The sequence below is a fragment of the Sparus aurata genome, chromosome 15, assembly GCF_900880675.1.
Source record: "Sparus aurata chromosome 15, fSpaAur1.1, whole genome shotgun sequence".
Taxonomy (NCBI): Eukaryota; Metazoa; Chordata; class Actinopteri; order Spariformes; family Sparidae; genus Sparus; species Sparus aurata.
The window spans coordinates 8,047,760-8,062,509 of record NC_044201.1 but is presented as its reverse complement, the minus strand read 5'-3'; the positions used below and the strand labels follow the sequence as shown (position 1 = coordinate 8,062,509).

At 46.3% G+C, this 14,750-nt stretch overlaps 2 protein-coding genes across 4 annotated transcripts; one reads left to right on the top strand and one right to left on the bottom strand.

The window, feature by feature from the left end:
• Positions 1–293: 293 nt before the first annotated feature.
• st3gal7 (ST3 beta-galactoside alpha-2,3-sialyltransferase 7) lies at positions 294–4,151 on the top strand. Its single transcript, XM_030441055.1, has 8 exons — positions 294–447; positions 683–848; positions 1,893–2,019; positions 2,114–2,451; positions 2,537–2,723; positions 2,858–2,998; positions 3,412–3,561; positions 3,654–4,151. Exons 2-8 carry the CDS (start codon positions 700–702, stop codon positions 3,738–3,740), a joined length of 1,179 nt encoding a protein of 392 aa, XP_030296915.1. The 5' UTR covers positions 294–447; positions 683–699; the 3' UTR covers positions 3,741–4,151.
• A 940-nt stretch (positions 4,152–5,091) lies between these two features.
• hps1 (HPS1 biogenesis of lysosomal organelles complex 3 subunit 1) lies at positions 5,092–14,197 on the bottom strand. Of its 3 annotated transcripts, none has more exons than XM_030440873.1 (18): positions 13,895–14,193; positions 11,822–12,012; positions 11,595–11,729; positions 10,985–11,127; positions 10,787–10,895; positions 9,927–10,087; positions 9,724–9,826; positions 9,535–9,619; positions 9,367–9,425; positions 9,103–9,270; positions 8,186–8,365; positions 7,930–8,006; positions 7,699–7,836; positions 7,428–7,493; positions 7,151–7,295; positions 6,006–6,119; positions 5,829–5,911; positions 5,092–5,747 (listed from the first exon to the last, which is right to left on the bottom strand). In XM_030440873.1, exons 2-18 carry the CDS (start codon positions 11,936–11,938, stop codon positions 5,582–5,584), a joined length of 2,049 nt encoding a protein of 682 aa, XP_030296733.1. In that variant the 5' UTR covers positions 11,939–12,012; positions 13,895–14,193; the 3' UTR covers positions 5,092–5,581. The 3 variants fall into 3 exon arrangements, 2 of the variants coding, with proteins under 2 accessions (XP_030296733.1, XP_030296734.1); XM_030440874.1 differs by having other exon boundaries at positions 5,092–5,744; positions 13,895–14,191; XR_003986844.1 differs by lacking the exons at positions 5,092–5,747; positions 5,829–5,911 and having other exon boundaries at positions 7,151–7,291; positions 13,895–14,197.
• Positions 14,198–14,750: the final 553 nt, after the last annotated feature.

The window sequence follows — 14,750 nt, the reverse complement described above, 5'->3', positions numbered from 1 at the left end:
GGGATTATGTTATTTAAGAAGGTTTCATTACTATGAAGTGATACCTTGTAAATATCTGTTTGAAAGCACACCAACAATCAGTCACTGTGCAGCCCCTCAGCGCTGAAGTGAGCCATTCCACAGGTTTCTCTCTCAGCAGGTTTTTTCCTCATGCAGGATTGTTTTTTGTTTTTTTTTCTGGACACTTCCTCGCATGTTCACATTTCCATGCAGGTTGTCATTGGATGCACAGCCGGCCACGCGCACGTTTGTTTACAGAGTGTGACGGGGCGTAGGGTTAACGTTTAACCGGTGTTATTGAAGGAAGTGACAGAGTTCAGAGGAGCAGGGAGCAGCAGCAGCAGCAGCAGCAGCCATTTTAGCTGTGCAGGACACATCTTTCTACCTCCACCTCCAACAATGGAGTGGTTGATTTGACTATCAACCGACATTTCTACCAAACTGGTTGTGAGTCGTGTTGTTGATTTTACTCTCACTCGTCCTCCTCTTGTTGTTTTAGTGTGTAGAGACTATTTCAAAAGACAGTCTTTGTTGATGAATTGGATAGGAATTCGAGCTCTTTGAATACCTTCACATTGTCATGAAGAGAGTTTATTTTTCAACTATAGAGAGAGGCAGCATTAGCTATTGGTAGTTCTGTCATAGATTATCAGTGCGAGGCTCAGTAATGTGCGTGTTTCAGGTGGAGGAACAGGTACCATGGTGATTATGAATCACTTGAGTGTCGAGGACCCAGACGATGGCTCTCCACTGCTGCCTGAGGCTGCGGAGGCTGCAACACCAACACCTGTCTTTCACAGACAGCGAGCGGCCACAAAGACCGACTCCAGGGAGTTTTTCCTCAGCAGGTACAGCTCTGCAGGGGCTTCATTTATTTAGTGGAGCCGCTCCACGTGGTTTTATTCGCGTTCCAACAGTGGAATGTTTGAGCTTGGCCGAGATTGAAGAATGGCGTATGTGCTCACTGAAAAATTCTGATTTTAAAGAAGCAGGCCTACGAGATTTATGGTGATTCATGACAACACAAATAGAAGCCAATCCGGTTCTAATATTCAGCATACGCAAATGTGAAGTGTGAACTTGACGCCTCCGGTGCACATAGGAGGATGCTTCTCGTGTCCAGCAGTTTCATACTTGCGCTATTATATGTTCTGGATTTTTTAATGAGAGAGCAGGAGCAAGAGGGTCATTATCTATGAACCCCCATACCGATGGAAAGGTGGGTTTTGTTGTCCAGTTAACATTTCTAGAGCTACACAGCACAACAGTGTCGCAGTGTTCTCCGAAACACCTGAAGTGGATGGGGACTTTAAAATGTAAAAAAAAAAAAAAAAAAAATCCATACAGGCTTGTCTGGCATAATCCAAGTCCATGGAAGCCCAGAGAACCCAAATTGATTGGAAAAGGTGTTTTTTACACCCTTCAGTGTAGCGGTAAGCTAAAACATTAGCATGTGCCTCATCTGATGTGGGTGCATGAACTTCACTGCCTGTGAAGCGTTTAAATAACGTTTTTTTAGAATTAATTTAAGATTTTGTGGCATCCAAAAAACAGTGATGACACTGCAAAAGCAGAATGTAGCCATTTAGCTTTATTTTTTTTAACTACTTCAGTTATTTAGCAGAACACAGCAACACTGTTTTGCTGTGAAGCTCCAGAAATGTTTTTGTGGACTAAGAAACATCCCCTGACTCTGCATCTGCGCGTGGCCTAGCACCCAATGACGGAATTTTTATTTTTGGCTGAACTTCTCCTTTAATGAGTTAACTTGTGTTTTGGCCAAAAAAAAAAAAAACATGTTAGTGCCATCATTAGACAATTTCTATGTATGCCTTAATTCATGTGTGGAGGAGATGCTATAAAGCCAGCTCTGTTGTCTTTTGTCCTTACAGGAGTGCGAACCTCATCGTCAGTCTGGTGCTGCTGGTCGGATGCTACTCTGCTATCCTGATTCCTGCTTACCTCCCCTCGGATAGGGAGGCATCTCTCGGCGATGACTACCAACAACCCAAAGATCTGGTACACAAGGATACACAAGGATACACATCTTAGCAATCTTTTTTTTTTTTTATCATTACTCCCCATTTACCAAGCTTCTCTGCCTTCTCTTCAGCTCCTATTAAACCGGTCAGCCTCCCTGCTGACAGACCCCTGCCAGCCTCGCTGGTGTCTGAAGCACCTAAAGACCCTTGCCTGTTCTGCAGGCCTCCTCAACATCCCTGTGTTCGTGCAGCAGGACAGATCTGTGCCCTGGGATCTGTCCCCGCCTCTGGGGCTCCAGGGAAGTGAGGAGCATCTGGCCCTGGCTCTTGCCTCCCTGCCTCAGCCTGGCCTGCCTCCATCACTGAGGGGTGAAGGCACCTGCAGGCGGTGTATGGTGGTGGGCAACGGAGGGGTTCTCCATGGGAGCCATCTTGGATCCCATATAGATCAGTATGACATCATTATCAGGTAGTTGTCAGGCACAGAAGAATAAACACACTGCCGTAACGAGATGTGGTCGATTTCATGTGTGCGTGTTGATCTCTGTTGCCAGGCTGAATAACGCTCCAGTGCCTGGCTTTGAGAGGGATGCCGGTTCCCGCACCACCATCCGCCTGATGTACCCAGAGGGAGCCCCTCACTCTGCAGATGAGTACAAAAAGACTACCATGGTTGCTCTGGTGGTCTTTAAGAGCCTGGACCTGGACTGGCTCACTTCTGTCATCACCAAACAGCCTCTGGTGAGCCAACATCACAGGAACCGTTGCACGCAGAGAGGCTGTGTTACATAAGCCGCAAGTGTCGCAGCAACCCGTGCAGCAACATCATCACACTCACTGCCTCACATGCTTTACACCCCCCGTGTTTTTAATAGAGCTTCTGGTCCAAACTGTGGTTCTGGAGGGAGGTGGTGGAAGATATTCCTCTGAGACCGGAGAACTTCAGGATCCTCCACCCGGAGATTATTCACAAGACAGGACAAGTCTTGCAGAAATATACTCTGAAACAGGGAAACGTGAGTTTTAACCTAACATGCTTTTCTATGTTTAATTCCCTTTGGGCGAGTCGTGACACACCCTCACACTGTGCTCTTGCGTTCTTTGCTGTACGGTTAAATACAAGGCTGCATGCAAACATAAGAGAAAAGGAATCGTAGAACAATGGCACGTCTGGGTGGCCCGACCTGTCCTGAATAATACATGGTAATGCCTCGCTAAGGCATGTATTGACATTGCTTTAAGACCGGGAATTAGAGGGATGAAAGATGAGCGCACACACACAACCTCAGTTCAAGAGGCGGCTCATTTTTATAACCACTGCACTTTATAGGGGAATTCTTTTTTTTTCGGTTGCGTTAGATATTTCTTGAAATTCTGCGCGGTATTCCGAAATAAAAACGGATCAAAGAGCATTGTCTGTCCTCAAAAGATGGTGCCGACGCTAGGCGCCAGCGCCGTGGTGATGGCTCTGCAGCTGTGTGACCAGGTCAGCCTGGCAGGGTTTGGGTACGACATGCAGCATCCAGAGGCCAGGCTCCACTACTACGAGGCCATACGCATGGGTGCGATGAAGGCTCAAGTAAGTTAAGATTACCCGGAGGAAGATATTCTTTAAGACTCATAAGCCTCATGCGGCGATATATATTTATGGCTTGTTATATGAACATCCAGGTGGTGCATGACGTCAGCGCCGAGAAGCTCTTCTTGAGGGACCTGGTGGCTGCAGGAGCCGTGACTGACCTCACAGGGGCTCTGTGAGTCAGCATGGCAGAGACTGATAATTCACTGAACTCCACATACGCTCCTCTCTCTCTCTCTCTCTCGCTCTCTTTCTCTCACTGTGAGCCTGCATGGAGTCCTCCACACTGTGCCCCGCTGGACGAATCCAACACAGCGTGGGACTGACCTTTAAAAATGCTCACAGTCTCCAGGGTTGACTGACGAGTGAACAAATTAAACTGTGAAGGTTAGACAAGCAGATGATTGCAGAAGCTAACAGCCTTATCTCGTTTACCAGGTGTAACCAGTAATCATCAGGTGGAAGAATATAGGAACTTGCTCTGTGATTGGCTTTGGTTTTGTCGAAATAAATGCAGTGGTTCTTAGCTCAAACAGTGCTTTTTAAAATTATGTTTACAGTGACTGAATAAATAAGCAAATGTCTGTCTACTGATGTTTGTTTTCTTCCGAGAAAAATCTACATTAAGGCCGTAGTCTTTTCCTGCACTGGTACATTTTACATTGTCGGCTATTTTGCTTCCATAAACTGTTCTTATTCCTGCACATTTATGCAAAAGTATCCTAAAACACCACTCCCAGTCCAGCCCCCAGTAAATTCAAATCTGTCTCTTGAAGTTTGAAGCTGATTTCCCGCCCCCCAAGCTGTCAGAGGCTCTGCAAAAATAAGCCTGCAGATGACCTCTAACTGCCCCTTTCAGCTGGAAAACACGATGGGCCCACATCATCCAGTCTTACATGCTCCAAGTTCAGATTTAAAAACAGTATCACTGAAAATGGACACTTAACACACAAAAAAGACATTTATGACCTAAAAATATACATCCCTATCCCCAGAGTAACAGGGGCAAATACTCCTCATTACAGGTCTTTATTTCCTTATTTACACTAAAAAAGAACTAATTTACAATTTTACTTTGTGGATGTAAAATCCTAAAATAAACACGTGCTTGGTTGGCAAAATGCAAAATGCAAAATGCAAAAAAGCAAAATGCATAATTTCCAAGTTCATGTCTAAAAAAACCCTGATAATTTGCTGGATGTGAAATCTCATTGGCTACATGATGCGTCAGTCACTCTGAGGCTGGCGTGTGAGTGGCTCGGGAGAGAGGGAAAAGAAGAGAGAGTGGGTCTACATGATCGCTCACTGTTTTAGGCTCTGAGGCGGGCCGAGAAGCTCCCATCCGCTCAAACGCTTTGGAAGCTGGCAAAACTTGGTACGTGCTAGTTTGTTAGCCTGTTTGTTTGCTTGTTGACTGCTCCTCGCTGGTGTGGTTGAAATTAGGAATGGTTTGCACGAATAGGATCATGCGAATCTAACCTATGTAACGATGTATGACGTGACCAAACACTTGAGAGAGAGATACTGTAATTACTGTTGAATGTTTTATTTAAACACTTACCGCACTAAAGGCAGAAATGGACATCATTTATAAAATATATCCTTAGAAATATCTTCATTTATTAAAAAAAAACAAAAACAAAAAAAAACGCTGCAAATTTTTTAAAAGTGAAAAAAAAGAAAGTATTACTAATAAATAGCAAACAGGTCATAAACTGAGTATTACAAAATATTTTACAATTCACAAAAAATTAAGCTGTGATGTCATCACTATAAGACACAAAACAGTGCATAAGTGCACAGTGGTGTTGGTTTGTGCTGATCATGAATCTAAGTGCGTCTAATAAATAATTTAGGTCGAATTATGGTGGGACACAGGACGTCTTTCACACCGACAGTGATGGATCATGAAAGCCACACGACAGGAATCCATCTATAGAGAGTGTGTTTCAGTTCTTGGCAGCGCACAAACACCTGCGAACGTCGGCCGCTGTGACTCAGTTGAAGCGTGTGGGCGCTCCTATAGCAGCGGATTGCGCGAAGGCTCCCACAGTTTGCTCGCCAGCTGTCTGCAGTGCTGGAGGATGATCTCGGTGGGGATGACCCCCAGGTGAACCGTCAGCAGCTCGTAGCACTTCACCACCTCCCCCTGGTGATTCTTGCTGTAGTAGCGCAGCAGCTTCCTGCTGGACAAATCACTGTCTATAGTCAGCAGCACCCTCATTTCGATTCATCACATTGTATTTTTGTCACGCACAGCTGTTTACCTGTAGTAGTCCCAGGCCAGCATCCCAATGGGGGCGGAGTCATCAGGTAGGACGGGGATGTCACCTGCCTCTAACTTGAAGCCCTGGTGTGATCAGATGCGCTCATTATAGGATGCCGGATTTGAACTACAGGAGACTTCTTTGAATTCCCGTAGACGCCAAACACGACAAACTTACCGTTTCATTTTCAAACCAGAGGAAGTAGCAGAAGTAGAAATCTCCGTCGCGCAGTGTGACGGTGGAGTAACCCTTCTGGAGATAGTGCCGGGTTGTGCTCACCAGGTCCCACACCTTCAAAATGGAAGAGTGAGGAGACGTTCAAGACAAACAAAGTTACTGATGAAGAGGGCATTTTAAAGAAAGGGATGATACGAAATGTCGGGAAATACTCTTACAAAGTTGAAGCCAGAGATCGTCGACGAAGCCTGGAAAAGCGGCGGTCACAACAAAATCTACCGACTAGCACCTAAAACGCTGCTTATTTCACGCGTTGGGTCTCATCTGATTCATGTGCGCAAAACTAGAAGTATAAAAACAACAATTTGCTGTTTTTCAGTAACTGTCCAGTCTGGGATCATTAAAGTAATTCTATCTATCTATGATCTGGACATTTTCTTGCTAAGCTAACGAGCTGGTGTCCATCTCCTCATTTTATCCCCTAATAAGGATGTTTCTCAAAATGTCAAACAAATTCTTAAAGCATTAATACCAAGAATTTTAACTGCAAATTTTGTCTTTTATTTTGATAACTTTCCCGCAACACACTGAAATCATTCTACAAAAGTGGCAATAACACATACTTTCTGTTAGGGCATAAAAGTCTCTTATATGTGTGTGACAAGGTTTTAGCTAGAAAAAATTACCACATCACCACAAAATCCTTAAATTGGCACCTACTACTAACTATTTTTCATTTCACAAGTCACCTGCTGGACACAAGATGTCTCCCACTTCACTATTAAAGCCATTCTCTCTGTACTCTCAGTACTGGACCAGAATTGGCTTCGGAACTATTCCAAACTGTGATGTCAAACAATCACGCTCGTAGGCCCTGAGAGAGCGTTCACTGACAGAAATGAATGTGAAAACAGCCTTCTACTGTTGTGTCAAAGACGTACACCGATCTACAGGGTGAAGCACAAACATTCAACTGTAGGACTGGAGGGGAACTTTAAATCATTCATATCATTGGCTCTCTGTGCTGAAAGAGAATTCAAATGAGACTCTAACGACCTCCGTGAGATGAACAGTTTCTGAACATTCTTGATCTATTCGTCAGCAGTTTAACGCCACACTCGTTAAATTTTAGAGGCGCCCTTCACCTTCCGTTTGATGAACTGAGCCACCGGTCCCTTCCCCAGCTCAGACGTGGCGCGCTCCGTGATGCTGAGCGACGGTGCGATCATTTGGCCGGTGGATCGGTCCACGCAGATAAAATGGATGAGGCCCGGGAAATCCTCCAGGTAAGTGGGATTAACTGGGTCAAGGTCAGTGCACTCAGGATGACGGTGTGTCGAAGTGTAGAAAGTTTTCTCACTAACTTTAGATCAGGCACAATGCAGAATCACAGGGAGTAGGAACATTTTGCCGTAAGGATATGACACCATGGTGATATTCCTCTTGCTTTTCACCAACAGGAAGTCCTTCCAGTCCATCAGTTTCTCTCTGGCAGAGGCAGAGAGGTGACATTTAAGGGTGGAACAGAAAGACAGTGATAAAGAATAAGAGGAAGAAGATGTGAAAAAAATTAATTGGAGACTGTCTTGCAGGGATGTGTGCGGCAAAAAGTAATTCAGATCTAAAAAAAAAAAAAATGTGACATTCCCCGACAAAAATAGTGCACAAAGATGTTCAGCGGGCTGATACTCACTGCACCATGGTCTGGGCTCGTTCCTGCAGACCCGGGGAGAGACGCCGAGGAATGTCGGTCGGGCCAGACTCAATAAGAAAACACTGTCGGTATATTCCGCACAGCTGGGTCTTCATATTCTTACACCATGGGATAAGACTGGAACAAAAACATGAAAGGAGTCATTCAAAGGATCGTCCGACAGCGCTGCTGTGACGCATTTTGGCCAACAGGGGGCGGCAGCAGACTTACTCTCTGTTGAAGCCGGGACCTCCCCTGGCGAAGGCTCGGTTCTTGAACTCGGTCCAGACATTTTGTAACTGTGCAGACTGGAGAGACAACGACAGAACAGGATGCAGATTTTATTTGCCTAGGTCCAAAAACTAAAATATTTTCACATCATTCTTATGTCTATAAGATAATTAGTAAACATTGTTGCAACCATAACTATTTATTTCAGCGAACTTGGGAAACTTGGGTTGTATACAACACACATAAAAACCCAGACCTGGATCTCACTGGGCCCCAGGGCTTTAATGAATTTATCCAGCTTGCTGCGGACGTCGTGTATCGTCGGCTGGCCTCTGGTAGCAGCAGAACCTTCCTGGCCTTCACTTAAACGCTTCTCCAGCTTGGCGAAGGCCTCCAAAAACTTATAAACCGACATGGCGACTGCACTGGTGGGAACCTAAGAAAGAGACACACACGGATGCTGAATTGGTTCAACAAGCGAGCAAAAATGTGCTGATATATTGTTACAGGTAGGGCTGCAGTGGTACACTGTGGGATTAACACTGATGGTTATCATAGTCTGTACATTGGCTCATCGAAGGTGTTGAATTCGACTGTAAAAGTGTTGGTTTTTTTTTAAAATATACTTCAAGTTTCACGTCTGCCGGGACATAATATTTTGTAAAATTATAATAAGGCATTTGTAAACCAGTTATTCTTTTTAAAAAGGCCATTATAATTGAGAATAATAAAAATAATGTAGTATCACATACAGTGTTATTTATATCAGATGGTTATCGTACCAGGACAATCTCATAGTGTTGCAGTCCTACTGACAGGGTTCCCACGCCTTCTTAAACATCAAATTCAAGGACTTTTCAAGGACTTTCCAGATTCAGTTTTCCTCAAATTCAAGGGTCCAACGTGACATAGATAAAAAATCTAAATAATAAAATACAATAATAAATATATAGATTCAAGGACTTTTAATGACTTGCATATCTCTTTTCAAAACTTTCAAGGCCTCTGTTTTAGTCTTAAATTCACAAACTTCTAAGGATCTCAAGGATCCATGGCAACGCTCTTGTAAACGCTTCATACAACGGTAGTATGTTCATAAGTCGGGATCGATGTGTCACTGCTGTGCCCCCTGTGCCTCACCCTGTGCATGGTCGTGTGTTGGCATCCACAAACCTTAGTCAGCAGCACCAGTGTGATGCCAGGCCACAGAGGCAGACAGTACATGGAGTGAGGCATCATGGGATACAGCCCCTCTTTGAGCGAGACCTCCAAGAAGACCCTGTGAGGGGTTGAAGGGTCGGGTGGAGGAACCTCCAGAGTCTGCAGGCTGTCCTCTGCCATCTGATGACATCATCATTTGATACAGTTATGAGGTCTCGCCCAGCACTGAACAATAACCAACCCTGCATGGAACGAGGAGCTCATATATGCTCTCACCTGGATGTCTGGGTCCACGAACTCAAACACAGGGGTGCTGCCTCTCACAGGCTTCTCCTCTGAATCATAAAAACAAAGACAGCATACATCATACGACACTGATCCTCCGCCTGGTCGTAGACATGCAGGACTTCAAAGTGCGGAGGAGCTCGCCACAAAGAAACCCACCTGAGCTGCTCGAGTCTCTGTCTGTAGGGGAGGGCTCCGGGGTGTAAAAGCTTTCGGGACCAGAACCAGATGTGCTCTCGACATCCTTCACAGACGAACACGCGACATGAAGAGAAACAGTTAAACCAATCAGGAACAACCAGCAGTTTAATGGCCGTGCTGTGCGGGTTGGCTGTCAGCACTCTGTACCTCAGGCGCGGGGTCATCGTGGTCCACGTCGCTGGGGTACATATTCTGCGCCATGATGATGAGGGTCAGGAGGTCTGAGGTGCTGAGCGTGCTGGCGTTGCGGCTAGAGCGAAGGGCAAAGAGAAAAGCCTCTTCACTGACTCGGAGGTTATGCGAAGGAAACGGTGCGCTTTAGGGGGCGAATGTGACGAGTGTCTCCGTACCTGGAGTAGAAGGCGAGCAGTTTGGTGTGAACCAGGATGAAGGCATGCAGCACCTCCTCCCCTGCTCTCTCCACGCTGCTGTTGAGCTGCTGGACTAAACGGCGCTCCAGGAACTCGATGCACTGCTCGCACAGCGTGGGGTGGATGAGCCTCTCCACCGCCTGACAGACGGGAGGACGCAGCGTGAGAGCGTCAGGGTTGCGTGTGTGATTTCACCAAACAAAAGCTCAACATGACTTTGACTGGACATTTTGCAATCAAAGCCTTAAAAAGGGGAAAAAGTCGATCTTTCCACTTTGGCTTTTAATAATCCAGGAGAACACATCTGAAAAAGGCCCATATATATACATATACACATATATATATCTACAGTTTTATGATCGCCCACATGACAGGATTGCATCACAGACCTTTAACATACACGGTTATATATGGAGCAAACAGAATAATACCAACAGCCCGAGGAAAAGTAGCTTGTACAAACAAGTGAATGTGAACCTTCTGGCTTTTTCTGCCACCTAGTGGTTCTAAGGTGTCCCTAAATCTGATGCAGCATTGCACCAAAGATCATTAACACTACATCACATCAAATAATGTGACACTTAATACTTCAAATGCGAGTAGAAAGAGTCACATCCTTACACAACATGTGCTTCGTGTGCAACATTACTCTTCCGTATCATTTGCTTTACTATGCGTTATCATTACGAGATTACGGCTGGGCAACATGTGGTTATCAACTTGTTGTTGTGATGTGAGGCTACATGTTGTCTGAGATTTTGGATCTTCGTATTTCTTTTTCTAGTTTTAAAGGCATTATTAGACATGGTGTGAGTGCACGAAGCAGCAAAGCACCTCACCTCCACCAAGAAGCTCTGGTCGTTCTCCCGCAGGTGGCTGTAGGTCTCCAGCAGGCTCTGCAGATGCTTCCACAGCCTCGCTCTCTGGTCCGTGTCCTGGGGACGCAGCCTGGTGACCAACAGCACAGTTCATGTGTCAACCGGACGACCGCCTTAAAGACTGCCCATCATCAAGAAGGAACATGCAAAATGTCTCACTCTCTCCTGAGGAGGTAACTGCTGAGGGTGACCATGCCAAACAGGACCTCAATCATCTTCTTCATCACGTAGGTCTTCCTCCTCAGATCGTCCTCCCCCTCCTCGCCGTCCCCATTCACGGCGATGTAGAGGCACTCGTCGAACTAAGGACACAAAATGACCCAATTAGCGTTTACTGCCTCAAGCATGCGAAAAGACCGGAAAATAAGGTGGAGATGGTTCTATTAAACTGTTCTGCGGGGAATAAATATTTAAACGCGAAAAGATCTGAGAGAGGCCTGAAACAAGTGTTTGGACTTGATAATTGTATCATGTGCTGCAGCAGGACAAAGAATGGTTTGATCCCTTAACAAGACTCACATGACAAACATGACGCTTCGCTGCGAGAGCGGCCTCTGCATTTAGGTCACAGCAGCGTTACCGCTGGCAAGGCCGAGTTCAAGAGCGCAGGAAACACGAAGGAATCCCGACGCAAGATCAAAAGAGGCTTGAGAAGAGACTCGCATTCCTTCTTATCTTCTGCGTTAGTAAATCATGAAGAGAGCTGATCTGGGGTTCTGTGTGAGGCTGAGGAAAGCTTTTATTTTGGAAGGGGAGGGGGGGGCTGTACCTGGTGTAGGACGTAGATATGGTTGTTCTCCGTGGTGAAGGAGGTGTAGCTGTCACCCAGCCGGTCCACCATGGTGCTGCAGGAGATGATGATGGGCGCAAACAGGGTGCTGATGCTGTCCTCGAAGGCTGGAAGCTTCAAAAGGGCAGAGAGAAAAAAAAAGGGAGGAAGTCAGTTAAAAAGAAAGAAAGCAGGAGCACAGCTGGACTCCTCCGGCTCCTCCTTACCCCCTGGCCCTCCTCTTGCGACGCCCCATACTGCTCCTGGATATGCTGCTGATACTCGGGGTCAGTCCAGTGGAAGAGGACCTCTGCGCTCTCGCTGGCTATTAGCAAGCACTTCATCTGGACCGCAGACGCACTCCTGCCCCGCTTCGCTGTGGTGTCCTGTTTACTCCAACGTCTCCACGCTCATTACGCTGGAAAGGAAAGAGACAAAGAACAGACAACTAATTGCACAGACGTTTGAGTCTAAACTTAGATGAGTCAGCTGGTCGAAAAAAAAGGAAGAAAACGCTCCATTGTCAGAGGAAAATATGCTGTGTTTTATTGAAAAGAGGTGGCTGATAGCGGTCATGAGTTTATCCTCTTTAAATCAAGCCTTTCAAACAGGCCTGATGATGAACACATTCACCACCGGAGAAACTCAGAGCAAAGGGGGACTTTTTTCCCACACTCCACCGCCTTCTGACCCGACACAGACAGGCTGCAGGAGCTGGTATTTTATCAGTGACAGCCTACGGTCAGAGCACAGATAAAAATGAAAAGTGAGGGATTTAAAGCAGATACAAGAGTCGACGGTGCTCGCATTCGCAGAGGACCGTTTGAAGCTGCAGCTAAGGAGATGCATCCTTGCTGTTTTCAGGAGAGGATTTGTAAAAAAAAAAAAAAGAAAAAGGGAGGAGAGAGAGCGTGAGGTGCTGGTCACCGTTTGAGTGATCGCCCTCTGAAGTAGGCCTACTCAGAAAAGAACGCTCAGTTGCAGTGCGTCTACAATCCTGCGTTCATTAGGGGTTCATCTCATCTGGATTTGAACAACTCTCTCTCTCTCTCTCAGCATCAGGCATAAGAATGCGAGTATTTGTGGTCTGCTTTCACCATCACAGACTGCCAGCAAAAGAAATTGGATTGTTTCACTTCCCTAAACGCCATTAAAGCTGAGCACAGAGCCTGCTCAGCCTCCACGGGGCTCCCCACACCGTCAGAGGGCTTAGGAGCAGCACGCAGGCCGTCTGGGGCACGCTTAAGCCGAATGAACCCAAAATCCCCAGGAGACTTCTACCCACTTTCATCTGTAAGCTTTCGAGATGATGTTTGCTCATCTTCACCGATATTCACACGTAAGCAACAGGGCTGCAGACGCACGTATCGCGACAGTTTTGACAGATATTGCGACGTGTTTCGCAATTTCGTGGTAAGGACGACTTCTGCATCACAAAACACGATGATGTGACATTTGCCGGGGGCCTGTACCATACAGCCGTGTTACTGCTCACATCTGGAGAACAAGATCTGAAGAGCAGGAGCATCTCTGCTGCACTGCTGTGCTTCAGTATGATGCCGTTTCCTCTTATATTTACCTTACTTCAACAACAAACACGCAGCTTCTCGAAATGTGCTGATTTCACTTGAAATTATTAAAGGTTCAAGGCTATAAGGGGTGTTCTTCAACACAGACGGACAGACCGTGGCTGGGGTGGGTGCTGTCTTCTGGTATCCTCTGGGCTCTGTGCAGACCACCTCGCCCCACCCCTTGTCCTTGGCCGTTGCACGGACCACGCCAGTTTGCGATGCTTTCCATCGCTCATGTGTGAAAGTTGACGGGAACCTGGCACTGTCTTAGGTTTCCATAACAAGCAGAGCCTTGTCTGGGCCTTTTCCACCAGGGTGGCGATGTGTGAAAACCAATAAACGTTCACCAGCGAATGGACTATAGCTGGATGTATTGTGCAGCCCTGATGGATAGGGTAATGCTTGACTGCATGTTGTGTGTCAATGAACAATGTAACACTTTCCTGGGGTGGGGGAGGACTCACAAACCTGCCCCTGAACATACGCACCTTTGCATCGTGAAGTGAGATTCCAACCAGTGCTGCTTCCTGTATCTATACACTACAGCCTGTGCGTGCCAGAGCTCAACGAACAAACATATGTATACTCATTTGAACCTGCTCCGATCCGCGAACTGCAGCCCTTGTTTTACCCAGACCCTGAGCCCCTCTTACCAAACTTTTAAACTCCCCCAAAGTTAACGAGTGTCCGTGAACACAACACGCGCCTCCTGCTCGTGTCACCACTCACCGTGTGTATCCCGCGAGTGATCCCGGCATCTCATCTCTGTCTCGCAGCTGTCCCCCAGTGTTCCGTCGCGGAGCTCTTCTTCACCCACAGCTGCTGGTCCGTTCGTCCGTCCGTCCTGCTGCCCGCTTCCTCCCTCCTTCCTTCCGCCACACCAGACTGGTGAGTCATGTGACATCAGCAGGGCTTCACGAGCAGGAAGTGAGCGCAGCTGATCTGAAAACAGATCGGCGCCGTCAAGCCACACAGGAGCCTCCTGTTCGAGACTGCTCCCGGGTAAGCGTTTTGTGGTGACGGGCGGCTGTTCTCGTGTCTAGGAGCTCCGTGATCGGCGAGGCAGGAGCAGGTCATGTGCCCGTGGCTGGAGCAGGGGCGCATGACCGAGAGGCTGCTGTGGACAATGGTTTGGTATTTGTGGAATGCAGCTTAGATTGCCAACTAGTGCAGATCTGCAAGGACATATAGGCCCGTTAGTGTAAATTGTATGGGGAATAATATTATATAGAGCCTGAGAGTTGGACGTTTTCATGTTTTTTTTTAGGACATTAACAGTCATGTTAATTTGTCATCACACTTCTTAAATAATATTTAAGTAACAGACTCGCCACAAAGACACGATCACCCTGAAAGTTCACATTTCGAAGAGACGTCAGGGATTGTTTGTAGATTTTATTTCAAGCAATCTTACAGATTTTGTCTTGTTAAATATTTACTTATTACAAGTGTAAAAAAAAACAAAAAACCCCAAACCTTTTATTAACTTTCTATTTTATTGTATTCGACCTTCTTTTTATACAAAGCAGAACATTCCTTAAAATAGGACCGCCCAACAACAACATCAAAAAAAGATAAAATGAAA